At 52.0% G+C, this 26,844-nt stretch overlaps 1 protein-coding gene across 12 annotated transcripts in view; it reads right to left on the bottom strand.

Annotated features, from left to right (window-relative positions):
* The window catches only part of ARHGEF10L (Rho guanine nucleotide exchange factor 10 like), a 167,760-nt gene that overhangs the window by 96,992 nt on the left and 43,924 nt on the right, over window positions 1-26,844 (bottom strand). For 4 of the 12 annotated variants that reach the window (XM_030537192.1, XM_030537193.1, XM_030537196.1 and 1 more), the window contains 4 exons: window positions 12,861-12,952; window positions 11,832-11,915; window positions 3,909-4,066; window positions 47-163 (listed from right to left, as the gene is read on the bottom strand). In XM_030537192.1, the coding sequence (XP_030393052.1) occupies window positions 47-163; window positions 3,909-4,066; window positions 11,832-11,915; window positions 12,861-12,952 (451 nt within the window). The other 8 variants (XM_030537194.1, XM_030537195.1, XM_030537207.1 and 5 more) reach the window with 5 other exon arrangements.

The raw sequence follows: 26,844 nt of genomic DNA, 5'->3' as shown, positions 1-26,844 counted from the left end.
TAAGGGGGTTTAAAAAAAAGAAAAAAGTCTGAAGGAGGGACAGTACCTTACAATCGTATTTCTGCTTCAGCTCCTGCATGTCTCTCCCCCCAACTCTTAAAGCCAGAATGTCCCTCTTTGTCCTGGCGTATCTCTCCTTTAGCCTATTCAGGTCTGGAGAAAGCTGCGCCCCAAGCAATCAGGTAGGAGGAGAAGCAACAGGTGGCGGGAAGAGAGGCAGAGAAGAGAGATTCAGGTAAGCAGCCAAACACAGGAAGAGAAACAAGAGGACCAGTGATTCGTCTGGACTAGCTAGTCTGAATGCAGGTGGCGCTCATGTCCCCTCCATCCGGAAGAGGAGAGCACCTGCCATGACTCCCACAGGGGGTGGATAGCTTTGGGCTGTGGATAGCTCTTGCCCTGCTCCCTGGAGGGGAGGGAGGGGGGATTTAATTGCTTCAGGCCCCTCTCTCAGGAGAACAAGCGGTCTTTTGCTGAACAGTGGCCAAGGCTCTCCCCACCCCAAGGCCGTGTCTGCAATGGTGCACCAGTACCTACTGGAGCTCCTCTGGAGATGGGGGACAGGGGCTGCAAAGGAGGGATGCTCCCCCCCAGGCACCAGGAAGAAGGGCATTCCAGATTGTGGGTCCTGGGCCCCTCCTTTAGAGATCCAGCCAGGCAACAACCACTACGTTCAGTAATTTACTGAGCTCTCCACAGTCCCAATCCCATGTCAAGGCCCCTAATGCAGGAGTCCATCCCTGACTCTGAGACCAAGGAGAACTCGCTACGGGGGCGGGTGGAGGGGGAGGAGAGGGGGCAAGGGACAGTCCCACTGCTGCATTAAGACAAGCTGCTCCGTAGCCCTGCCCAGCAAGTCATCCCACCCAGCGTGCATGTCCCCCGCAGACCGCACAGCAAAGTGGGACAGAGGCAAGCGTACGCAGGTGCCGGGGGGGGGAGGAAGGAGGGGGCAGCACAGGCTCATGCAGGGCGCAAAGCAGGATCTCAGCCACCAGGAGGCGTTGCTTGGTGCTCACCATCCTGGTCAACCCCTCTTCCCTCCCAGGTGGGCATCCCACCCCCAGTCGCAGTGCCCAGTCAGAGGCACTCTGTGGAACAGTCCGAGTGCTGGAGCATCTTATCTCCCAGCTGACCGGGAGCTCAAAGCACCGACAGGCAATAGGAACAGATGTAACCACTTTGTTGTGCACGTCTGCACCACGGGGGTATCTGCCCAGCACTGGCTGCACCCCATAGTCCTGCTCCAGTGCACACTGGGCTCAGTGTAAAACCCGGGAGGGATCCTCTGGGGGCACAGGCTCTTCTCTGCTTGCGCCACAGTCCCAGTTTGGACTCAGAACAGGACATCACAGAGGAAAAACCTCTACGGACAACACACCTATAGGCAGGGCTTCATTGGTGCTGGGGCTTACCAGGGCTGAGCCTCGGCGCCCCTGGGCCTGGCCATTCAGTTATGAAACTAAAAAAAAAAAAAGCCTTGAACCCCAGCACCCAATTGCTTGAGCTCCAGCACCTCTTCCCTTACCAATTAAGCACCAGCAATAGATCTGTGCGCCCTTTCGAGAAGGTGCCAGCCTACGGTAGGATTTCACGACTGACCGCTTCGAGAGGCAGTGTGCCAGTTCTGAATGACGGAGGGACGACCTGCCATGCAAGATAATGGGCCACTGAGGGTCCAGACACCCCCAGGGGAGAACAGAAGCTTTAACGTCCCCACCCCGCCCCCAAAATGAGCAGTTGAACTAACTGATTTATAGTACAATAATACAGTATGCAATGTGTATCGAGGAAGGTCTTTTATGGAAGCTTATAATGTTCTGAACTTGGCCATCATGAGATAAGAAGACAGAACACGGATCTGTCTCTATAAACACTGTGTTCATAACCTGCATTACAATTTCAGGTACACCTCACCGCCAGGAGGGGTGCCACTCCTGCCAGGGTGTAACAGGAATCTGGTTCCAAGTAACAACCATCACTCAGCGAGTGCTGTCCGTGAAACACTGGATCTTCCCCACGGCTCGGGGATACACTGGGAAACTGATCAAAGGCAATAGGCAGCTTGTACTAGAAAAGGGGTTTTACCTAACGTAGACAGGTTTCTCGGTAACTATGTCATCTCTGAATTGGTGGCTTTTCTAGTCAATGGCTTCACTACAAAAGGGATATGGACAAACTGCAGAGACTCCAGCGGAGGCAATGAAAACGATCAGGGGACAGGGGCATTTGACTTATGAGGGAACTGGGGTTATTTAGTCTGCAGAAGAGAAGAGTGAGGGGGGATTTGATAGCAGCCTTCAACGACCTGAGGGGGGGTTCTAAAGAGGATGGAGCTCGGCTGTTCTCAGTGGTGGCAGATGACAGAACAAGGAGCAATGGTCTCAAGTTGCAGTGGGGGAAGTCGAGGTTGGATATTAGGAAAAACACTAAATCACTAGGAGGGTGGTGAAGCACTGGAATGGGTTCCCTAGGGAGGTGGTAGAATCTCCATCCTTAGAGGTTTTTAAGGCCTGGCTTGACAAAGCCCTGGCTGGGATGATTTAGTTGGGGATTGGTCCTGCTATGAGCAGGGAGTCAGACTAGATACGCCTGAGGTCTCTTCCAACCCTGATATTCTGTGATTCTAATAAACCCTTTGTTTCTTTGCACTTCACACAGGTCTCTGGTACACAAACCGGGTGGATGCGGGGGACAAAGTCATCTGATGTCAGGGGGGCTGGTTTCACACCTGTAACAGTGATGCACCAGAGGGGAAAGTCAGCATCCGGTAGTTAAGAACTCTGAGAGGACAGATTTGGGAAGACTCGGGATGGGAAGAGCTGCTGGTGTCACTCTTCAAAGGCTGGTGGATGCCAGAGTAAGACCTTGTGCTTGTGGGCCGGCTACTGGCATCAGCGCTCTGAACCAAAGCTGCGCAGCACAAAAATCCTCTAGGCTACACAGCAGGGGGTGAATGAACCCCTTACTGGCCTGGGTGGTCCCCAAAGTGTCCCAGCTGGGATTCTTGCTGCCCCCATATTGATGAGCATTTGACTGCAGCAGAACAGCCCTGCAGCCAGCTGTACATGGTTTGCATCATGAACCATTAGCTAGCTGCAGGGGTTCCACTCCAAAGAGGACAAGATCTAGCATGCATGGCGGGGGTGACATTTCAACATACCCTGATAGCCTGGAACAAAGCCTCAGCTCCTAGGAAACTGCAGGGCTTCAGGACATCTCTAAGCCACAAGTGGAATCCTGGTTCAAATGAGGCCACAAATGGCCTCCCTAGTACCAGGCAATATCTGAGACCAGCAGCTTCAATTTCTCTGGGCAAGATGTTAAATTCAAAAAAATTAAAAACCCACCCACCATCTCCTTGAACACTTGGTTATTATATTGGGGCTTTTCCTCCATAGATCTCAAAGCACTTTACAAAGGAAGTCAGTGTCATTAGCCCCATTTTACAGATGGGGAAACTGAGGCACAGAAGGACAGGGACAAGCAGAGTTAGGAGTACAACCCACGTCTCCTGAGTCCCAATCCAGTGCTAGGCAACAGTCTCTGGAGGTCCACCTAAGTCCCTTTTCACTCTCCCAGGCAGTGGGGATTATCCGAGTGCACCCCATATCTCAGCTGAGTCAATTTTGAAACAGCTACACCCCTCCTGGTCTGCTGCTTACCCTCAAGCTATTGATACAGCAGTCCCTTAACCATGGATGGGCTATAAACATTTACAGCTGAGCATAAGCCTGACAAACCATTTAGCATTTACCATCCAGCACCCCCAACCAGTACAGCCCTGGATCATCGACGAGAGAAGTGGGTCAGAGGTTTTATTTCAAACTGGTGTGCCACCACCCCACGCCAGCCATCGAGGCAGCACCAGTTGTATCAATTCTCAGGGCACATCGTGTGCCAATTACCTTTGGCTGGAAGGACGCCTTGAGTTTGGCAGGTTCCACCTCAGGCTTGGCCTCTTCGCCAGAATCCTCGCTGTAGCTCTCAAACTCGCTAGAGCTCCAGCCTAGGTCCTCGGCTTCCCGATGTGTCCCATCCTCGTAAATCAGGTTTCTGTCTGCCCCTGTCGGGGCGGGGGAAAGAACAGAACATCATTGACAAAGGCCTAAGGCATTGACTCTTCGACCCACAACGGGCCCAATTCATTCAGCAATATCCACAGCGTGCCTCTTGGTCTCCCACACCAACCATTTCAAGAGTTGACCCAGGCCCAGATATCTCGCTGCATTCACTTGCCTTGGAAGGCGTTGCTGCAGAACTAGGCAAAACTTCTGAATCTATGGCTACACGTGTCAGTAAGCCATATGAGGGTGAAAATGAGGAGGAGTGCCGCCTAAGGAAATTGGTGGAACTCCCCCTCACTTAGATCTCTTCAAACCAGGCAGGACAGTGGATGAGAAAAGGAGCCATCTTGCAAGCAGCAAGGGGGCTGGGGCAGGCTGGAGAAGGACAAGGCGACTCAGTGATCTTTTCCCCCTCTCCGACCTCTGTTTCCAGGTGCTGTATTCAGGAGAGGCAGCTAGTGGGTCAGGCCAGGTCTCCTAACATTCATGCTCAGAGCAGCTATGAACCATGCCCAAAGGACAAGACTAAGCTCTTGGCCAGCAGAGACTAGCAGTTCTGTCCAAGCAGCAAGCTCTCCCTCTGAGAACAGAGATGGTTGCATAGACAGACCAGCCACAAGTCACCACAAGGAACTTGAGAAAAGAGGGTGGAGCAGAGGGGCTTGGACCCATGGAAAGCAAGGTGAGAAGTCCTGAGAGTTCCAGGGGAACATGATGACCCATGAGGAGCAGCCGATTCCCCACCAAGCCAGCAATAACTGTGGAATTACGAGACACAGCACACATCGGTATCAATAGGTGAGTGGGTAGGTGGAGCGGTGCTGCCCAGCAGAGGGTGCTCCTGTGCCACAGTTGAAAGGCTTCATTCTCTTCCTGGAATTGGACAGACAGGTAGCTAATGCTGATGCATCCTAAGCTAGAGTCTGCAGACCCAAAGCAGGGAGGTCCTCCCAGGCCAGGCACAGTGAGAGGCGGCATTTCTCAAGAGAGATCAGGGAAGGTGGGAGAGAGGCACGTTATTATTGCCCATTTCTGTGACTATAGTGCCCGAAGGACCCAATCGGGGTGGGGACCCCGCCGTTCTCTACAAATGGTCCCTTCCCCAAAGAGATGAGGATCTAACTAGATCAGGGCAAGGAAGAAGCATTAACCCCATTTTATAGATAGCGAGTGGAGGGCCTGAGAGATTAAGTGATTTACCCAAGGTCACAGAGGAATCAGTGTCACAGCTGGGAGAGTCGCAAGCCCTGGGGAACATTGTTGGCCAAAACAGCTCCCCTAACCACAGTGTCCTTCTTCCCCCTCCCTATTTGTGTTTAAACCTTGTCTATTTACTACTTTCCTCCTCCTCCTCTGGCCTGGACCATGTGCTTTTCCATTTCCATTTCCCAAGCCACCATCCATTTCCTATTTCAGCAGATCCATTTTCCGCTCTTCAGCCCAGAGAAGAGATTTGGTAACACAGAAGAGGGTTTGGGGCAGGATCTTGCACATTTCTGTCACGTCTCATATAAAAACCCAGCCTGTGCGACACTGCAGGGCATGCGCCACGCAGCCCCTTGAAACAGACTGCAGAGCTGCCAGTACTATTTATTTCTTATGTGCATTGCAGTAGCTACCCTGAAGCCCCATCACAACCTCATCCTGCTTGGTGCTGTACCAACACAGAACCAAAGGGCAGGCCCTGCCCCAGCCAGCTGCTGCGTCAGCCACCCCAGAGTCAGGCCATAGCAAGGTGAGCCCGAATCCAAGTTAAAAGATCCATTCCCAGGTGTATTCGCTCCTTGGCAAGCAAGTCGCCCATATCCAACACCCAGCTTTCTTGTGGCTCTTGCTGCCTCTGTTCAGCGTCTCGTGCATTGTGGAACCACAGGAGTCTCACCTCTAGTTGCACAAGAGCCAGAGTAGCCAAGTAAAGAAATGTGCCAGCTTTCACCGGACTCAGATCTGCTTATTCCTTTACCATAGATGCAGGTCTCTGGTGAAGATCAGAGGTACACCTGCACTATCTCTGAGCTTGCTACGGCAGAAGATGGCCAGGCCCCTTGGTCTTCCATCCCAGCTGATTCCACCGAGCCTCAACTACTAGGAACTTTTGGAAACTTCGCCCCAAGTTACCATGGCACCGCAGGGCCCATTCCTCCTCCAAGCTCCCGCCAGCGCACGGCGGCCATATTTAAACACAGTCCTGCTCTTCTCAGTGGAGGCCCAACAAAGACGCGCAGCTTTCATTGAGCTCTTGCCATTTTTATTTTAAAGACTGATCACCAGGCTGAAGGGCCAGGCCTGAGAGGCCAGCCACACCATTCTCAGTTCCCTGAGCTTGGCTGACCTCCTGACTCCAGTGAACTCAACAGCAACACATCCCATTGACTCCAACGGGGCCAGGATTTCAGCCCTTGTTTGGATTTCCTTGTCTCTGGTGGGCCCTTCCCAGCTGTTGGAACAGCGAGGAAGATCCCCACAGTCATAGATTCATTCATAGATTCTAGGACTGGAAGGGACTTGGAGAGGTCGAGTCCAGTCCCCTGCCCTCATCCCTTCTAGACTCCAAGGCCGGACGAGACCATCGTCATCATCTAGTCTGACCGCCTGTATAACACAGGCCAGAGACCTCCCCCAACACCATTCCTAGGGCAGATCTTTTAGAAAAACATCCAATCTGGAGTTAAAAATCATTAGCGATAGACCCACTATGACCCTGGTATGTTGTTCCAATGGTTAATTACTCACACCGTTAAAAATTTACACCTTATTCCCAGTCTGAATTCGTCTAGCTTCAGCTTCTAGCCATTGGATTAGGTTGGATCTTTCTCTGCTAGATTGAAGAGCCCGTTATTAAATATTTGGTTCCCCATGTAGGTGCTTACAGGCTGTGATCAAGTCACCCCTTAACCTGCTCTTCGTTGAACTAAACGGACTGAGCTCCTTGAGTCTCTCACTATCAGGCAGGTTTTCTAATCCTTCAATCATTCTCATGGCTCTTCTCTGACCCCTCTCCAATTTATCAACATCCATCTTGAGTTGTGGACACAAGAACTGGACACAGGATTCCAGCAGTGGTCGCACCAGTGCCAAATACAGACATAAAATAGCCTCTCTGCTCCTACTCAAGATTCCTCTTGACGCATCACAGGATTGTATTTGTCCTTTTGGCCACAGCATCACACTGGGAGCTCATGTTCAGCTGATTATCCACCACACACCACCAAAATCTCTTCCAAAGTCACTGCATCCCAGGATAGAGTCCCCCGCTCTGTAAGTATGGCCGACATCGTGTGTTTCTAGATGGACCCATTTACATGTATACTTACAGAAGCAGGTGATTGAACTGGCAACCCATTGGCCTTGCCCCTCTGGGCCAGAGATGGAGACCAAGGCTAACATCAGACTAGAGACCTCTGATGCGTGCAATGCCCAGCACCATCCATAGGCTAAAATTTGGATGGGCTCCTGCTCTTTTGTCTAGTGGTAAAGCTCAGCTTCGGACAGCTGCATTTTTTCCACTGTCGGAACATCCACTCCTAAAGCTAGGGAGGGACCTGCGTTCCATACCCAGGCTGGCAGGAGGAGGAGGAGATGCACTGGAAGGAATGCAGGCAGACAGGCATTTTAAACTGACAGCTAACACAGGATTCCAGTCATCAGGCTATTATTAAACAAAAAGATAAACAACTCCGTAGAAGAGGATTTGGTTTTGGGTAACCAGTGCAACTGGCCACGGAGAAGCAAAAAAAGAAAAACCACACCATCGCTGCAGCCGTCATGGGACAATAGCGGAATTAAGCTGCATTTCCACCTCCTGAGCTTTCCATCAAGGGGCAAAGGAAGTATGGTTGGAGATGAAGGAGTGTTCATCATCATCACCATCACGTGTAGTACTGTACCAGCTAGACTGCGCCTACATGACAGGCAGCAGCACGTCGCAGAGCCCCGGGCAACGGACTCAGACTCACAGGGCTCTGGTGCTAAAAATAGCATGTGAACATTCAGTCTGGGGCTGAGGCCTGGGTTCCGAAGCCTAGGGAAGGGGCGTGGGGTTCACAGCCTGAACACAGCCATTTTTAGCACCATTAGTGCAAGCCTGAGCCTGGGGACTCGGGCTTGGAGATTCCCTACTGTGGGCTGCTGCTTGCCACACAGACTTACCTGTAAGGTACAGGCTGTCCTTGGCCCCCCGAGCTTACAGTCCAAATAGAGACAAAAAGGGAGAGGGGTAAAGGAATTATTGCCCCCTTCCCCTTTTCACAGACGGGACACTGAGGCAGGGTAAGGGTCAGGATGCTCAAACAAACTTTGGCACTTAAGTCTGTATTTCAGGCACCTAAACTCACTCAGCCCCTAAACTGTCAAGGTAAAAGTTCCCTCAGCCCCTGTCTCTCTCTGCTGCCTCCCTGTGGGTGTGCGGATGCCTGCCGACTCCCACCCCAGGGAAGACAGGCGTTCGTAGCCTAAGTGTGTCCAAGGCTCAGTCTAGTAGGCACCCTCTCAGCCCGCCAACCAGATTGGGGCCATTCAAAACCTGGCAGGAGGAAGAGGAGCTTTTAGGGTCATTGCGAGAGGGAGAATGTCTCTGTCATCCAGTGGTTTGGGCATCCAGATGGGAGACCCTGGGGTCCTGTCCTCCTGCTCCAACCACTCTGTCATTCTCTCTCCACAGTGGACCTGCTTCAACAGGCGAGATGGGGGGAGCCCCCATCTAAATATCCCATAGCTCAGTGGTCAGAGCTGGGAGAGCCCTGTTCCAATCCTCTCTGCACTAATCACTGGGCTTAAAGCTGTAAGGCAGGTATCATGCCCCCCCCCCCCAAAATGGCATAAGGTGCCTAACTCTGAAGAGAGAGTTCCTGGCCTCAGAATTGCTAAGCAGAAATGGGCATCTCCCTACAGCCTGGACTTGGGAGCCTAGATCGTCCACCCCTCCGGTCGGCATCTCCCACTGACTAGCTTAGGCAGCTCCCTGCCACGCATGAATTGCAGTCAAAGGTGCCCAGCTCTCCCCCTGCGTTGTACAGAAGTGTAGGCGTCTAACTCGGGCTTTGGGAATCACTGTGATTTTTCCAGGCACCTAAAATTATATACCTGGTGACACTCAGTGTCAAGGTCTAATTCCTTTGGAGCATTCAGCCCGAAGTGACTTGCCTGTGGTCACAAACAGACTGTGGAAGAGCCAGGAATTGCCCCAAATCTCCCAAGTCCCAGCCCACTGCTCTAGCCACTAGGCCATGCTTCAGATCTCAACCAGAGCTTACCCAGCACCAAAAGTGACGGCGGGGGACTGACTCTCCCTTGCAATGCATCCAAGCTAGAGGCTGCCTGCAGCTCCAGATGGATATTCGAGGTCCCCAAGTCAGTCTCATGAGCCCGAGATATGATATACCTAAGATCATGTCAATATTTTCATCCTCTGGACAGATGATCTAAACTCCCTCAGATTTCCACCACAGCTTCAACAACCACCATCCATCCACTACACTCTCTCTAGAGCACTCCCACACCACCATCAACATGTTTGACATCATAAGCAGCTTCAACAATGGAACCCTACAGACAATTATATACAAAGAAACCAACGGATCAGCACACTTACCTCCACAGATCCAGTAACCATCCTAGACACACCAAGAAATCAGTTATCTAGAGCCAGGCCACCAAATATGCTCCAAGAGACCACAGAATATGCTCCCAGGAGAAAGTCCAGGACATACACCTTCACACAATTAAAAATCACCTTCACCAAATAAGGACACACCACCAGAGAAGTAAACCACATTATGGAACAGTCCTCCCTTGGGAGAACTTGCTTCAATATGGAAATACCCCTCCAGGGACCATATCCTGAAAGCAATCTTTCCTGAATCCCCGCTTCTGGCCTTCAAACCACTCCCCAACCTCATCTTCAGAAGCAAGCTCCCCACAGACCCAGGCCCACCAACTCAAAGCAGCACCAGACCCTCCAGACGTAACACACACACCCCCCCCCCAGCACACTTTTCAAGATCCACAGGTCCCACACAATGTGTGGTGTACCTCATCCAGTGCACTAAATGCTCCAACAACTATGTGGGTGAAACCAGACAATCACTACGCTCTATAAGAAACTCACACAGGAAAATGATAGACAAAAGACAAAAATCAGCCAGGGACAAATACTGTTCACAAAACGATCACTCTGTATCTGACCTCTCAGACCTTGTCCTCAACGGAAGCCTGCACAGTACCTTCCAAAGATGAGCCTGGGAGTTTAAATTCATAAACTTTGCTAGACACTAGAAATCAGGGCCCAAATAGAGAACCTAGATTTATAGCTTATTATAACAATCTGTTCCCTCCCCCCATGATTGGAGACATATTAACCAGCCAGTTTATCTTGACAGGTCCCTAGAAATATGTGCTAACTACTTATGCTAAACACTCGTCCCACCTTGTATTTTGCTGTGATGCTCGGGGTGCCTTTCCCAGACCTGAAGACAAGCTCTGGATAAACTAGAAAGCTGGTCTCACCCACCAACAGAAGATAAAAGATATGACCTCACTTGCCTTATCTCCATAATAACCCGGCACCAACACGCCTACAACAACACAGCAAACAAAGAGGGAGATGCCATCAACCGAAGGGCCTGGCTACCCTGGAGAGTTTGCAGCTGCATCACTAGAAACTCTCTAATGTAGCCGCTCTAAGTCGATGGGAGAGTGCACTCCTTTTGGCTTAACTACTCCAGCCCCCGCGAGCGGCAGTAGCTATGTCGGCAACAGAAGCTCTCCCACCGACAGCACGGTCCACACCCGCACATACGTCGGTGTAACTTCGCTCAGGGGATGGTTTATTCTCATCTCTGAGCAACAGAAGTTCTGCCGACATAAGCTGTAGGGTAGATATGGCCTACGAGGCCCTCACCTACTCACACAAGCATCTCCAAATAGCCTCTTCCTTGTGTCCTCTGGTCTTGAGGCCACTGCTCACTCCCATATCCCAGGCAGCAGGAGCTTGTTAATTCAGTGCAATGAAATGCAGAGTCCCCCTTTTCCCTTCCTGGTGCCCAGCCAGCCCTTTATGGCTCAGGCTGGCTGTGGGTACAGACCCAGAGCTGCTGTGTTTTAAAGGCATGAAAAGCTCAATTGCTTTATCCCTCCCTCTACCCAGGAATCTCTTTGAAGTGGCACAGAACACACACCCTACCCCCACTGCCAGCCACAAAGGGTCCCCTTCTCTATAGTCAATCGGCAGCTCTAGAGGGGTGGACAGGAGACGGCAAGGCAGAGACTCAGCATTGCTTCATTGGCATTAGTAAAGTTACACTAATTACCCCAACTGATGACCTGGCCCTTTGCTTCCAGAGAGATTCTGATTTAGCTCCAAGCAGGCTGAAAGGACTCGGGAGCACCAAGTAATCCACAGACCAACAGTGGCTTCTAAAAGGCCAGGGTACTCCTGAAGGAGGCAGAGAAGTGGCCCTGTTAGAGCAGAGGACTGGGAGTCAGGATTCCTGGGTTCTATTCCCAGCTCTGCCACAGAATCACCATGCCACCTTGGAGCAAGTCATGTCGCCTCAGTTTCCCAATTTGTAAAACGGAGCTCTTCACACCTACCCATCCCCTCAACACTCACGTAAGAGCTCCAAGATCTTTGGATGGGAGGGGCTATGAGAGGAAGGACAGAGGCAGGGGAGGAAGATGACAAGACAGACAGGCAAGGACAGCCTGTGGGAGTGAAGGGCGTGAAAAGCATCTCTGCTCAGAGCAAAATTCTGGGTGGTTCCCTACCGTACGGATCAGAGTCCAGATTTTCACATGGGACGTCATCATAGATCACATCTTCCTCCAGGGCCGGGAACTCAAACCGTTCACCTGGAACGAGAAGCGACACAGGGCAAGCTGTGGAGAGGAACCTGAATCCAGCAGAGAACTCGTCAAGAGCTTCAGCGACATCCCGCTTTGACTCCTGGCTGCCAAGTGGCAGCGTGGGCCGGTGGGTAGGGCACTAGATTGGGAGTCACCACACCTGGGCCCTATACCTGCCTCAACCACTGACCCGGTAGCCAAGTCACTTCACCTCTGGGACTGTTCCTCCCGCTTTGCCTATTTAGACGGTCAACTCTGGTCCAGGACTGTCACTCACTGGGTATCTGCACAGGGCCGACCACAAGGGACCTCGAGTGCAACCGGAACACAACGGATAGTGGGTCTCGTCTGGAACATCTGATGTTTCAGCACCAACCTTCAATACGCTGCTCTCAGTGCATTTCGTGCATCAACGACAAATGCTAGATCCTGTCCCCTCTCTCTGCAGCCTCTGCAAGGAGAGCTCAAAAATCTGCAGCTGAGTTTTAGGACTCAATCCTGGCTCCTTTGTAAGGAGCAACAGGCCAGGGCTACAAAGTCTACATCTCAGTCAGGGGCCTTCAGCTCTGGGGGCGTGGCCCAGATGAGAGAGAAATTGCGGCCCGCTGTGAAATCCAGGTCTAGGCCCAAGTGCAGATCCCCAACCACCCCAAATTTGGATCAGTTCTTTGGATCAGACACTTCTCCGATTTCAACCCATCAAATTCTCAGCACCCTACGTATGGCACGGTAACTGCTACACTGAAGTCTGGCCCCAGACATGCCCAGTGTTTCAACAGAGCCAGGATTTGGGATGGGGAAGCCGTGTTTTTCCATCTGTGTTGGGGAAGCAGGAATCCCAGCCTTTCCAGGGCACACCGAAGCTGATCAAACACCACATGAGACTCTTTGAAGGAATCCAGAGTCGTCTCCATCCATCCCGTCCAGCTCAAAGAGGAGGCAGAACCTTACCTCGCCGGGTGCTCTTCCTTCTCCAGCTGCAGGTCCGAGTCCCGGTGTGGGAGCTGCCCACCATGTCCCCATTGCTGACCACCGTCAGGAACCTAGGGCAGGAAGAGCACTGTGAGCGGTCAGGCAGGCGCAATAGGCAGCCAGTGTACGGGGACGTTTGGAGGAAGTTGTGAGCTGTCGCTGGGCAAGTGCAGATCCACCAACCTGATCGGCAAGGGCCAGCTGTGAGCAAATGCAATGGCCACACCCGAATCACTTGGCTGCCGACTGGGCTCCTCCATAGCTAAACTGCACCCAGAGAGGGTGACATCCACGGGCAAACCACACTAAGACACGATGGGTCTTTGTCCCCCTCTAGCGGCCAGTCCGTGTAAAAGGTTAGCGAGTCTCCTACCGCTTCCTGCTCCGAGAGTCGCCCCGTAAACGGCAGCAATAGAGGCTCACAGCTTTTAGCTCTGAAGGTGCAAACCCCTAAGCAGGGCTGCTTACAAGGGCATCCACTTACAGATACCAGAGCTGACTCCCAGCACTGGCGCCGTCCAGTTACGCTGCAGGTCCCAGCACGCCACCCCTACACCGCCAACATGTCCTTCTCGCGTGCCCACTCACCACCGTTCACTCCACTTGCCTCTCTCTTCCGGTGTCTTTTCCCCCCTTGGCTGCTTTCAACCTATTTCCTCTACTCTCCTCCTCAACAGGGCATCCCTTCCCCATTCTCTGCATTGTGCTCACTACCTCCTGCCCTGGGTTACTCTCCCCATCATGAGTCAGTCCTCTTCCTTTCCCGCCCCCACCCCAAGCTTGTTCACTCCTTGGGGCTGGAACCTACCTTCTGCCTTGATTCTTACCAGTACTGAGCTAGCACCTAAATGCCTTAACACCAGCACGCTTGGCGCTGCAGACAGATAACTGAGGCAGTCCCAGCCCCAAAGAGCTTGCGATCCAAGTTCCTCTCTTCTGAAGATCCCTCTCCAGACACAAGCAAGATTCACTGCTCAGCGCTGACATGGACTGCCCACGTGACTGAGTGCAAATCACTTTCTTTCTGTGCCTCAGTTTCCCACCTGTAAAGTGGGGACAATATTTACTTTCTCTGCCACTAGACTGCAAGTTCTTAGTGGCAGGGACCAGCTCCCACTACGGCTGTACGGCCTGAGCCCCACAAGCGTTACAAACAGCACCCTCCCGATACCCAGCAGGGCTGGACAAACAGGTTTGGATAAAGAATTGCTGTGAACCTTCAGCCAAAGCTTCAATCTAACCCTTGAGGTTGGAAGAGCTCCATTAGCTGTGCCCCTCCTCCATTATTTTTTGTGTGCAGGCGGCGGCACTGGAATCCCAGGTGCCAGATGGCAGCAGAAGGGCCAAGAGAGACAGAAAAGAACCTCCCCCTTGCGAGATTTCCAGCCTAATGTTCATCCTCTTGGAGAGTCACGTAAGCAGCCGAACTGGCGCCAGCACATCATCCCATCCCCTAAGCCCATCTGCCACCTGAAGCAGGCGACAGCAGGCTGTCCCAGGGATGTCCATTCATTTGCCAGACAACCCTGGCCCATCATCCGGCATGGAAGGGGTTAAGAATTTTTCAAACGCAGTGCAAGAAGCGGGGGGGCTTCCATCAGTATTAGAGGGGAGGCAGGTCTGTGTCCGAGCTTTGGGAAAGGAGAGGGAGGGCTGGAGTGTGCGTGGTGGGGTGGAACAGGATGTCTGAGAGCAGCGAGGGAGATCAAAGCCACAGGGGCTGTTTCCCAGACAGCAGCTGATGGAGTGTCCTGGTGACCCCGCAGAGCGGGAGGTGGGGGTTATAAAGTCTCCAGACACAAACACATTTGCTCCTTGTGCCCTCTCCCCACGGTATTATCTGAACAGCTATTATAGCTGCATCTGGGCCCTCTAAATACTGCATGGAGTGAACACACCCAGCCTCTCCCCAGCCCTACAGGGAAGCTGCAATCCAGGTTCAAATCCCCATCGTGGAACTAGGGAAATACGCAGAGTCGACATCCATCCCCTAACGTGCCTTCGCATCACAGAACGTGGCTCGCCGCAGCACTCAGGGGAAGCGTCGCAAGCAGGAGGCATCCACACCTGGCTGATGAGCTAGCATGGACCAGCCCCATACGAGCTGGACCAACACACGAACATCTCAGCTTTAAACCAGGAGGGCGGTGGGCGGACAGGACTTGGAGCTCAGACTGGCGGCTCGGGCCTGGCTTTATTAAGTGAATAAAACGTCGGGGGAAGCATCCAAGTCACAAGGCCAGGTCTATGCCCTGGCCTGTAGTTGGGGCGGGGCAGGACCCACACAGATCCGCACAGGGAAGACCCACAGCCTCCTACATTGTCTAGTGGCACAAGCAATCCCACTGTCTCAACAGGGCTCCCTGCAGCGAATCCAGGCAAGCCAGACTCCTGCAGGAGAAGCCTTTCAGGGAGCAATGCTCTGAGTATTTACGGTGCCTTTCCCAAACCAGGTAACCATTCACTAGCCCCCTGGCACGCACAAGCCAAAAGCCCTTAGGGGAGTGCAGGGAAACGAAGGTTAAAGCTCAGTCTGTCCTGGTCAGGCCAGACCAAGCTGTAACGAGCCCAGCCCCAGGCTCTGGCTGTCTGACCTTAGTCAGTTTCCAAGTGAGAAGCCTCCCCCCGCACATGCACACACACCTCTCCCTATGTCTCCTAGCTGCCCAGAGAGCAAACCTAGACCTTCCCTCCACCCACCAGGTAGCCATGCAAAATATAGGGGAAACTGAGGCACACATCAGCTATCCTCCCCACCCTATAAAAATAGCACAGAAAATCTGCACTTCATCACCACCGACGGCCTGACCCAAATCTGGGAGGGTGTCTCCCTGCCGACTGGGACGGGCCTTGCATTCAGCCCTCCAGTCAGGCCTTGTCTCACTTGTCCCCCCTTTCCAATCTGTTGGCAAAACAGGCCTGTCAAGGAGGGCTCCGTTTTCCCCAGTTTTGGTGCCGGGCCCGCATGGGGGCCAAGAGTCCGCTGTTGGATGCCTGTCCCCTGAACACCAAAGGAGCACTTCCCTACCCAGCAATGGCAATACAGCTACCTGCACGGTCAGCATGGGACTGGCAGGGTATGCACCTTCCCAACAGACTCTGCTGCCTCCATCCATTCTCCCTGCAGGCAACCCAGCAAGCGGCACCTGCCTCCTCACGTACCTTCAGAGCAAAGCAAAGAGTCCTGCTCTCCTTGTGAAAAGCAGGGATACCTACACGGCCTACCACGCACGCCAGTCCAGAAATCAGACCCCTCTCTCCGGACCTGGCAGGAGACCCATCACCACGGCTCCCGGTTCAATCCTCCCCTGGCATGATCCAGAGACCCTTCCCTTCAGCCACACGCCCACCCTTCTCTGCACTGCAGTGTGCACTGGGCCAGGGACAGACGCTGGCTGTGCTGACTGAGCGAGATCCCGACGCAGCCAGCTGAGCAATATCGCTGTCTCTTCCCTTCAGCAGGCAGCATCTCCTCCACCCTCATTGCATCACTCCCGGCTGCCTGTAACTGCTTCTGGATCCAGGAGCAACAACGTCAAGCTGACATCTAGCACCACCGCCCCGCCTCTGAAACTTCCTCTGCTCACGGCTGCCTTCTAGATGGGCTGAGGAAAGCCCGTATTGGCAGGAAGAACTCATTAACCGGATCAGAGGCACTGCATGTCCATCAAGAGCTGTGTGAGAAACAGCGACAGACACCAGGAGCCTGACAAGGGAGGAAACAGCCTCAGATGGCTACATAGTGTTAATATTGATTTTAGAATAGACAGAGACTCTGGAGTCCTAGCTTCTACTCCGAGCTCTGCCACTGACCTGCTGAGTGGCCTTGGGCGAGTCCCTTCACCTACATGCCTCTGTTTCCCCTCTCCAGGTAGTATCTGTATTGGATATTTGAACAGCAAGCTCTTCAGTCCAGCAACTGTCTCTCATTATGCATCTGTGCCACACCCAGCACAACAGGGCACTGAGCTCAGAGGGGTGGCTAGATGCTACCATAACAATCATTTTTTATGTGTGTTTAACAACAGTCTATATCTTTAATCCTACAACAAGAACGAGGAGTACTTTTGTGGGCCCACAAAAGCTTATACTCAAATAAGCTTGTTCGTCTCTAAGGTGCCACAAATACTCCTTGTTCTTTTTGCAGATACAGACTAACACGGAAACCTTTAATCCTACAGGATCACAGCAGGCTTCCACCCTTCGACCAGACATATCAGTTCCTACCTACTGAGGTCCCTTCACTCACTATCGAAATGCAGCCACCTCTGGGCTGTGGCACACAGCCACACTATGCAACAATTTAGAACAAGGGGTGAAGAATAACTTCTCCAGCTGAATCTGCAGGGGAAACTTAGGCTACGTCTACACTACAGCATAAAATCGAAATTACTAAAACCGGTTTTATAAAACCGATATTATAAAATCAATTTTATGCGTCCACACTAGGGCACATTAATTCGGTGGTGTGCGTCCATGGTCCTAGGCTACCATCGATTTCCGGAGCGGTGTACTCTGGGGGCTTGTCTACATCAGAAAGTTGCAGCGCTGGTGAGGGAGTTACAGCGCTGCAACTTTGAAGGTGTACACATCTGCAGGGCACCACCAGCGCTGCAACTCCCTGTTTGCAGCGCTGGCCGTACTCCCGTTTTGTCTCGGGTGTAGAGGATCCAGCGCTGGTGATCCAGCGCTGGTAATCCAATGTAGACACTTACCAGCGCTTTTCTTGACCTCCGTGGAAGGAGGAAGCCTCTGGTAATCAAGCTGGTCTCCTTTCCCGGTTTGCTCTCTCGTTCCTGGAACCCCGAGCAAGCAGGTCTCCTTCCCTGCGGTTTGCAGGGTGGTTCGGGGAACGCGAGAGCAAACCGCGGCGAAGCTGGTCTCCTTTCCCGGTTTGCTCTCTCGTTCCCGGAACCCCGAGCAAGCAGGTCTCCTTCCCTGCGGTTTGCTGGGTGGCTCCGGGAACGCGAGAGCAAACCGCGGCGAAGCTGGTCTCCTTTCCCGGTTTGCTCTCTCGGTCCCGGAACCCCGAGCAAGCAGGTCTCCTTCCCTGCGGTTTGCTGGGTGGCTCCGGGAACGTGAGAGCAAACCGCGGCAAAGCTGGTCTCCTTTCCCGGTTTGCTCTCGCGTTCCCGGAACCCCCCTTGAAGCCGCCCAACAGCGCTGCAGTGTGGCCACATCTAACACCACTTGCAGCGCTGGTTGCTGTAAGTGTGGCCACTCTGCAGCGCTGGCCCTATACAGCTGTACTAATACAGCTGTAACAACCAGCGCTGCAAAATTTTAGATGTAGACATGGCCTGGGTAGCTACATTAAAGGAATGAGACCAATAACTTCGATTTCCGTCCACACTAACCCTAAAATCGATATAGTAATATCCATTTTAGGGTTACTCCTCTCGTTGGGGAGGAGTACAGAAATCAATTTTAAGAGCCCTTAAAATCAATTTAAAGTGCCTTGTAGTGTGGACAGGTACAGAGTTAAATCGATTTAATGCTGTTTAAATCGATTTAACTGTGTAGTGTGGACCAGGCCTTAGAGAACACAATGTACTGAAATGCCCTGGCCTTCCCACTCCAACCACCACAAATTGAACCAGCTAACCTACTTAACCTTTAAATGCAGCTACCTGCTGCTCCTTTGAGCTTATATAATATCAGTTTTGCTTTTAGAAAGGAGACATTTGGTCAAAGACATTAAATGAAGAAGAATCACAACAATAAAAAGCAAATCCAATATCATGATGTAGCGTATTAAAGCCAGTTCCCTCTGAATGCCATTAGGGGCTCAGGGTTAAAGGGTTATCTGCCCACCGTAAGCGGAAACCAGCTGCTAACGTCTCTAACTCTTTGGGCTGGTCCACACTATGGGAGGAAATCGATCTTAGATACACAACTTCAGCTACGTGAATAACATAGCTGAAGTTGAATATCTAAGATCGGATTACTCACCCGTGCTCACCGCACGGGATCGATATTCGCGGCGCTCCCTGTCGATTCCGCAACTCCGTTGGGGTTGATGGAGTTCTGGAATCGATATAAGCGCACTCAGGGATCGATATATCGCGTCTAGATGAGACGCAATATATCGATCCCCGAGCAATCGATTTTAACCCGCTGATACGGCGGGTAGTCTGGACGTAGCCTCTGTTAGAAATCCCCTTTTAAATATTTTTGCTATTCATAAAGGAACTTATGACCTGCTGTGGATATAGCTTTGCAGACCACAGCTGTCCTTGCATCCCTCAAACAGAATCCGAGCTCTGAGCACCCGGACACGCTGACAGTGCTCAGATCTGAAGCGAAACTCTTGCAATTCAGACCGAGTGCTACCAGGGACAGAACTAACATGCTGGGGTAAATAGTCTAGGTAAACAGCCTCTGATCTAACTTGGGTCTGAGCCCATGAACCGCACCTATAGGCGCCTGCATAAGCTTCCTTCAGAATGCTCATATCTCCTCTAGCCTCCACCACCAAAACCTCCTGGCCCACCCCCCATCCCCACAGGCACTGGGCCAGGATCGCAATGTGAAAACACTCCAAATGCAGGTGTTTAATAGCAGGAGAACTGCAAGGAAGTGATGTCAGGAGAGACCTAGCGGTGGAGGGGAAGAGGTGTTGCTCAGGTGGCCCGTGGGGAGGCAAACACTAGAACCAAGCTGGCTTCTAACACCAGCAACCAGTCCAGGTTCTGCAGAGAAAAATTCACTGGGCTTCCCTGACCACCTTCGCAGCGGCACGACCAGATGGGCAGGCAGATCACCCTGCCACAGGCCCCATGCTCTGGCTGCTGGGGACTCCCCCCAGCTCTTGCAACCAGCCCCAGGCTGTCCGGTGACAGAACGTCCCACCCCTGCGTCATTCTAGTAGCCAGAGTCAAGGCTTCCCTTGCTCCTGCCTGCATCTCGCCAGCCATACTAAACAGGGTTGTGTACACACAGGGCTGCCGTCGTGCCCAACTAACGTCACCCACACTCCCACCTTTCAGGCTTCATCTAACAGCCTAACCCCAGCCTTGCATGGATACACACTCGCGTACACGTGATTCAGGTCATTCTCTGAGACCCGGCAATGCAGGGATCCCCATGCACGGAGGTTGCTGTAACATTGGAACATCAATGCATGTCAGCGACTTGCATCCAGAACGTATGTGCGAGGGCACGCCGACCCCGAGACCAGACAGACGGAGTTTTCAGTGCCTCCGGGCAGGTTTCACAGCCATCAAATTAGGGAATGTTTCTCTGGATCCCAGCTATCTCCTCCCAAGACCGTTTGGGGTGCCCAGATTGCAGGAGGAGAAATGCCTTCGCAATGCCTCTAGGAAACGTTTCACCTCGCGTCCATCAGAGGAGCTTAGCTGCTTTGCAGAATTTTAGTACAGGCTCGGAGCGGCTCTGGGGGGCATCAGGATTCTTATCCCCATTGAACAGATGGGAAGCTGCAGCAGTAAGGTTACAGGCCTGCCTCTCGGGGGTGCTCCCCTTCAACCAGAGCTGAGAGCTCAGCACTTTGGAAAATTCAGGCTTAAGTGACTGGCCCAACATCACGCCAGGAACCAAAAGCAGCATTAGCAGGAAGATGATGACAGGCATGCTGACTCCTTGGGCCTGAACTGCCCTGCTGTGCAAACACACAGGGCCTGTTTCACCACTGCCCTGCACCTTTCCCACTCGAGTAAAGCACGTGTGAAATGCTGCCGTTTCTGAGCCACAGGCCTTTCGCTCTGGGGTAGAGGACAATGTGAAGTGCAGAGACATGGTAAATTGAGGCCAAAGGAAGAAGTGCTCAGTGATTATTGCCTCAAGCATTCTCCCAGCCCTTCTGCTCCCCCTCCAAAGAGCTCCCATTGGTTCTGAGCTACCTTTTCCCAGCTGCCAGCAACAAGTCCCCTGCCATTTTCTCAGCACTTCCTGCTTTTCGCTGCCATGGTATAGGCTCAAATGGTAAAACTGCCCCCTGTCCAGCTTTTCCCAGGATGATCCCTTGTTCAAGGTAGCTGCCCTGGGAAATCCGTCAGGACGCTCAGCGCGCACTGCCAGCTGGCCAGTTTTATGGGATCATCCCAGTTTTTTGTCCCTCAGAGGTGGTAGCCAGGGGCAGCTCCAGGCACCAGCGTGCCAAGCGCGTACCTGGGGCAGCAAGCCATGGAGGGGTGATCTGACTGCCGCTCTCACTGCGACCGTCAGGCTGCCTTCGGTGGCATGCCTGCGGGAGCTCCGCTGGTCCCACGGCTTCGGCGGTAATTCAGCGGCGGGTACACTGAAGGCGTGGGACCGGTGGACCTCCCGCAGGCATGCTGCCAAAAGCCACCTCCCTGCCGTGCTTGGGGTGGCAAAATACACAGAGCCACCCCTGGTGGCAACCCTGCCAATGAGGTGAGGAAGCTGGAACGGCGGCTGCCAGCAGCGCAGGAAGGAAGGACGGAACAACTGATGCTATTAAAACACCACAAACGAAGCCCTAGAGCGATCTGTGTTTAACTGACTTCAGCCTTGTGTGTCATGTTACTTACATGCCGATGACAAAGCAAATATAGACCTGGCTCTTAGCAATGGTGGAGGCCACGTCCAGGGAAATGGGTTCTGCTATACACACCCCTCAGCACAAGGTTGGTGGTACCCTTCCCTCTAGTAGCTGGTATACTCCAGGATAATAGCCTACAACTGCTAACCACTAAGCGACTTACTCCTTCAGCAGCAGAGGTTCGTGTTAAAGTGCTGAAGTTCCTAGGTTAGAAACCTACTCGGGGGTCTATTACACATGCTCTGAATTCTAGGCAAACATGATGCATGACAGAACAATGTATTAAAGGACTAAAATTTCACCAAAATGGTCTTTTATGGGTGAAAAAAATGGATTTTTCAGTAAACTGAATATTTTGTGAAAAGTATCTGCTTTCTACAGAAATTTTTAATTTTTCATTGAAAAAAATCAAACGCCCAAAACGAGACACTTTTGGCCAAAAAATGAAATATTTCAAGCCTGAAACATCTCATGGAAGTTATAGTTCAGATGCCTCGTGCATTCATTCTCTACAGCTGGCCTTCCCAGCTGGACTTCATCTCCCATCATGCACCGGGCCACGGGACACTGCATCCTGCCACCATAAAACAAGGCTGGTGCATCATGGGGCACGTAGTCCAAACAAAGAGGCAAGCCTCTGGAAGATAATGAAAGCATGATGCACCCAAACTACAACTCTGATGAGGCAAGGTGGCAGGATTGCCAATCAAAATGTTTTGAATTTCAGCCAAAATAGTTGTTAGTTTTTTGCCCAAAACTCAAATTTTCCAGTGTGTGGGGGGGAAAAAAATCTTATTTTCCAACCAGCTCTACTAAAAGCATTTTCCAAATCATTTGGTTGTGAAACAGGCAGAGGGGAGCCTCAGTTATAGATATTCCACATGCAAAGAGCAAACTGTTCAAGTCTAAATGGATTTATTCTAAACAAGAAAGAACAAAAGTAAAGTATTGTGCATACCCATCTTTCTAAATAAACCTGTAATCTCCTCTAGAACACCAAGAAGCTAACTGTTCCCATCTCCGTATGGAGTTTAAACTTAAAACAGTAACAGTCTGCACTCAGATAGAACCTTTTGCCAGCGGATCTCAAAGCATTTTTTAAAAAGTAGGTCAGAGTGACCCCCATTGTACAGATGGGGAAAGTCAGACACAGAGCAGGGAAGACACACACAGCGGGCCAGGAATAGGACATGGGCTTCCCTGACTCATAGCCCCATGCTCTCGACCACAGTCAGCCAGCAAACGAAGACCCTACACAAGAAAATACAGAAGGAACAAAGGAAAAATCTCTCCCCAATTCTTTTGTGCATATGAATGACATAGGCCAAGACGGAGCAGGTCTTCAGGCTGCCCAAAAGGAGAATGAGAATTGCAGATGGTTCTGGTGCCCCTTTGAACCCAGTTCAGTCTACCAAGAGGCACTACTTGTGCCTTGGGGTACGTCTACATTGCAATTAAACACCGGTAGCTGGCCTGCGCCAGCTTGTGGGGCTGTAAAATTGTGGCGTAGACACTTGGAGGAGGGTCCCTGAGCCCAGAATCCAGCCTGAGCCTCTACACCACAGTTTTACAACCCTGCAGCCAGAGCCCAGCAAGCCTGAGTCAGCTGGCCCGGGCCAGGCCTGGGTGTTCAATTGCAGTGTAGACGTACCCTGCATTCCATGCCTGTGTTACCAACCCGGGTCCTGCTGCTCCACCAGGGATGGGTGAACCCAGCCTCAGTTGGGTGGGGGAGGGCAAAGTCTGCAAGAGAGGAGGCTCAAATGTGCAGCAGACGCTCCCAGCAGCAAATGCCTCCCTGAGATGGCAGATTTTGCAGCTGGGATTCAATATGACGCCAGCCCAGAGATCAGATAACGGCATGAACCAACCACCAGGGGAGTAAGCAGCAGAAATGAGAGGTAGGATGGAGAGAGAAAGAACCAGACACTCTCAGACAAGCTTGCACAATCTACTCCTGGGGTGGATGTAACAGCAGCACCCAGGGGAGACCTGCCTAAGATACTGCTCCCATGCAGGGAAAAAGTCATACCCCCAAATTACTGGAATCCCCGGTAGAGTCTCTCCTGTCAATTTCTCTGTAGGCTTTGGGCAGCCTGCACAGAGGTGCGGGGGTCTAAACGCCTGGATTACAACAGACCAGTGGGCTGGGTTGATGCAGCAGCACTAATGGGGTTCAAATAGCCTTGACACCCCAGGCAGGAGGGGACTGAACATAAAGGTCACAAGACTGATTCTGTAGCAGGCAGCCACACCCACCCCAGGAGTGCAGACCAAAGAGAAAGGGGAGGGGAGCACTTGTAGTAGGAATTTATCTATTTCAATAGAAAAGTTTAAGCAGCAAACATTCCTGTGTTTGCAATGCAAACATTGCAAAACCCTATTTCCTGCGGGGCGGTGAGCTAAGGGACATGGGAGATGAAATGGGGGCGGGGGCGAGAACTGCTTAAATGTTTGTTAACAACTAATTTGTATCTCAGAGAATGGAGCAGTTATTTGGATCGTGGGAATCTTAGTGTGGGTGAAAGTACCAAGGACAATTTGATGGGGCCTTATCAACACCAACAGACATACATGGAAACCAGAGAAGGAAACAGACTAGTCTGCTTGTAGATGGCCAAGTGGTTAGACACGGGGTTAAGACTCAGCAGAGTTGGGTTCAATTCCTGCTCTGCCACAGACTCTATGTGTGACCCTGGGCAAGTCACTTAACTTTGCCAGGTGTCAGTTCCCATCTATACAGTAGACAGCCTCATCCGTCCTTTCCCTCAGCCTTGTCTATTTACAGTAGAAGCTCTTTGGGGCAGAGACCGTCTCCTGCAATGCATGTATAGCACCATGGGGCCCTAACCTCAGCTGAGGCCTCTAGCTGCTAACCATGAATATTAATAATTTGTCCCAGCCATACAGAGTGCAAGAATGGTGACCAGGCAGTGTAAAAGGAGAAGAGTGAAGATTTAAAAACATCTCAGTGCCCATCGCTACAGAGTTCTTTGGAACACAGGACAGGAAGCCTGGAGAGCCTGCAAAGAGAACGTTTTGTAGCCTTTAAAATGTTTGCCAAGGGGTCACTTGAGATGAAGCTAAAGGCCTGGGGAACTCTCATGGGAAATGCAAATGCTAGGGTGGGAGGATTAGAAATTGGAAGCACCTTGTAAGCCTGGGGGGAGAAAGCCCTGAAATAGTTACCATAAGGTTCTAGCTGAGTCATAGCACCAAGCACAGGCCTGGGTCTCTCCCCACCCTGCGCTGCTCTCAGAGGACAAACCACAACCTGCCTCATCAACTTGGTTCAAGAAACATCCACACACCCAGAGCAACTCACCTGCCTCCCTTACCTGGCCAGGAACATCCTACGGAAGCACCTGTAGGCAAAGCTACTGGAGTGATCCATACAGATCCCAGGGCAAACCCCACAAAGGCAGCCTTTGTTCCAAGCAGTGGCACAAGCCCACCCCTCCACAGAGTTTACACAGATTCAGCTCCTTTGGGTGCCTCCCAGCTCACCTGAATTATCACCTTGGGAGAGGGAGGGGTCGAGCTGTGGGCATGTGAAACAAGCCAGCTATTAGCAGCTGGGGAGAAGGCTAGCTGAGTACCATGTTAACCCCGCAGGTGCTGAGTTAGGGGGATACGTCAAAGCCGTGCTGGATATCTTCTTGGTGAGGAAATGTCAGTGCTCTAGAGTATTATTCTTTGTATTACCATAATACCAAGGAGCCCGAGTCATTGCCCAGGACCCCACCGTGCTAGGTGCTGCACAAACAGAGAACAAAGAGACAGGTCCTGCCCCAACCAGCTGATTGTTTGTATCTTCCCCATAACATATGGTGTTTGTTCAGATTTAGGCTTGATTCCTGCAGAAGGGGGATACTAATACTGACCCACTGTCTGAAAAGTGCTTTGAGATCCTCAGCTGAAAGATGTTCTGTAGTGTCCGTGCAAAGTGCCCCCCTGCACCACCCACCTGTGGGATCCTCTCACCACCCTGGGGAGACAAGTCACCTGAGCTATCATACTGGTCTTGATGAGTGAGGGATCCACAGATGCAAAATTCAGAATCTGATCCACACTGGGAACGCTGCAGTCCCAAAGCTCGGGGTTGCTCAGATCTGGAGGTGGACCGGAGTTGCAGGAGGGGGAATGTGTGATTTGTCCCAGTACAGAGGTAGGGGCAGTCTGCCTGGGAACTCTTTTTGCTGTGTGTTCGTACAGCACCTGGGGTACTGCTCCCTGGCTGCGGCTCCCAGAGGCTGCATATAATAAGTAATACTGATTCCGATCCCAATCCAGATTTGGATTCATCCACAAAATAAATACAGGGGGGAGGAGGATATTGGATTTGGGGGGTTGGGATGAACTATTGCCAAGTGAAGATTAAATGCCCAGATAGACAGGACAAGAGGGGGATAAAACATCTGCTTCTGAGCCAGTTCAGGTGATCTTGTGGCAAAGGGGCTGTGCTGGGACTCAGGAGAGCTGGGGTCAATTCCCAGCTCTGCCACAGACTCTCTGGGTGGCCTTGGACCAGTCACTTAGGGCTTGTCTCCATGAACAATTAATTCACAGCAGGATGGGGTGTGAATTCACCGTCCACCAGCCTACCATGGACTAACTGTCCCAGAGGAACCTGCTAACACGCACTAACTCTTCAGCAGTATGCTTTGACCTTGTCCCCTTTCAAAGAGGATTAGCATGAGGTAGCTGCACATCCCATCGTGCCACAAATGAATTGTTCGTGCAGACAAGCCCTTGATCTCTCTGTGCCTCCATTCCCCATTTGTAATAATTCTTACTCCCTGCCTTTGTCTGTTTGGGCCAGGGACTATCTCTTGCTATGCATCTGTGCAGCACCCAGCACAAAAGGGCCCTGACCTACTTCTCTCCTGGCTCATGAAGTAATAATAACAACACGTATAGCAATAATCCTGTTCTGCTACCACCAGGATGGGGGCAGGATAAGCTGACTAGAGGTGAATCCCTGGGCAATCAGAGCCCTCCCTCTCCCCATGCCCGTTACTCCACCAGCCCTACAGAACCCGTGATGTCAATAACACAGTTTACAGCTGCTCACTGAGCAACTGCTGTGGATTCTTTGGCCCTGACGCAAGGCCTGGAGTCGAGCAACAATCTGACATGTGATCTGACTGCAAAGTGCCAGCCAAGCAAACTGCCCCGGCCCCTCTGGGACAGTAAGCATGGCTCCTCCAGCTAGTGCATGAGCTCGAAAGCTCGGGGTGCCGGCCTGCCCGCTATGGAGCACTCTGCAGGGTTAACGGCTTTCAATCGCCTGACTGATGCTGAGGTGGAAGGGAGGACAGGGAAAGCCGGGGGCGTATGGACAGGCCAGCTCTCTGCACTCGTTAGCGGCTATGTCCAGTCCTGCTAAGGCAGGAGGTCCCAAGGGCCAAGTACAACCCCTCAGCACCCTGACGCCCC

Source organism: Gopherus evgoodei, chromosome 18, assembly GCF_007399415.2.
Source record: "Gopherus evgoodei ecotype Sinaloan lineage chromosome 18, rGopEvg1_v1.p, whole genome shotgun sequence".
NCBI lineage: Eukaryota > Metazoa > Chordata > Testudines > Testudinidae > Gopherus > Gopherus evgoodei.
The sequence above is the reverse complement of the archived record's forward strand: the minus strand, read 5'-3'. Positions and strand labels throughout refer to the sequence as shown.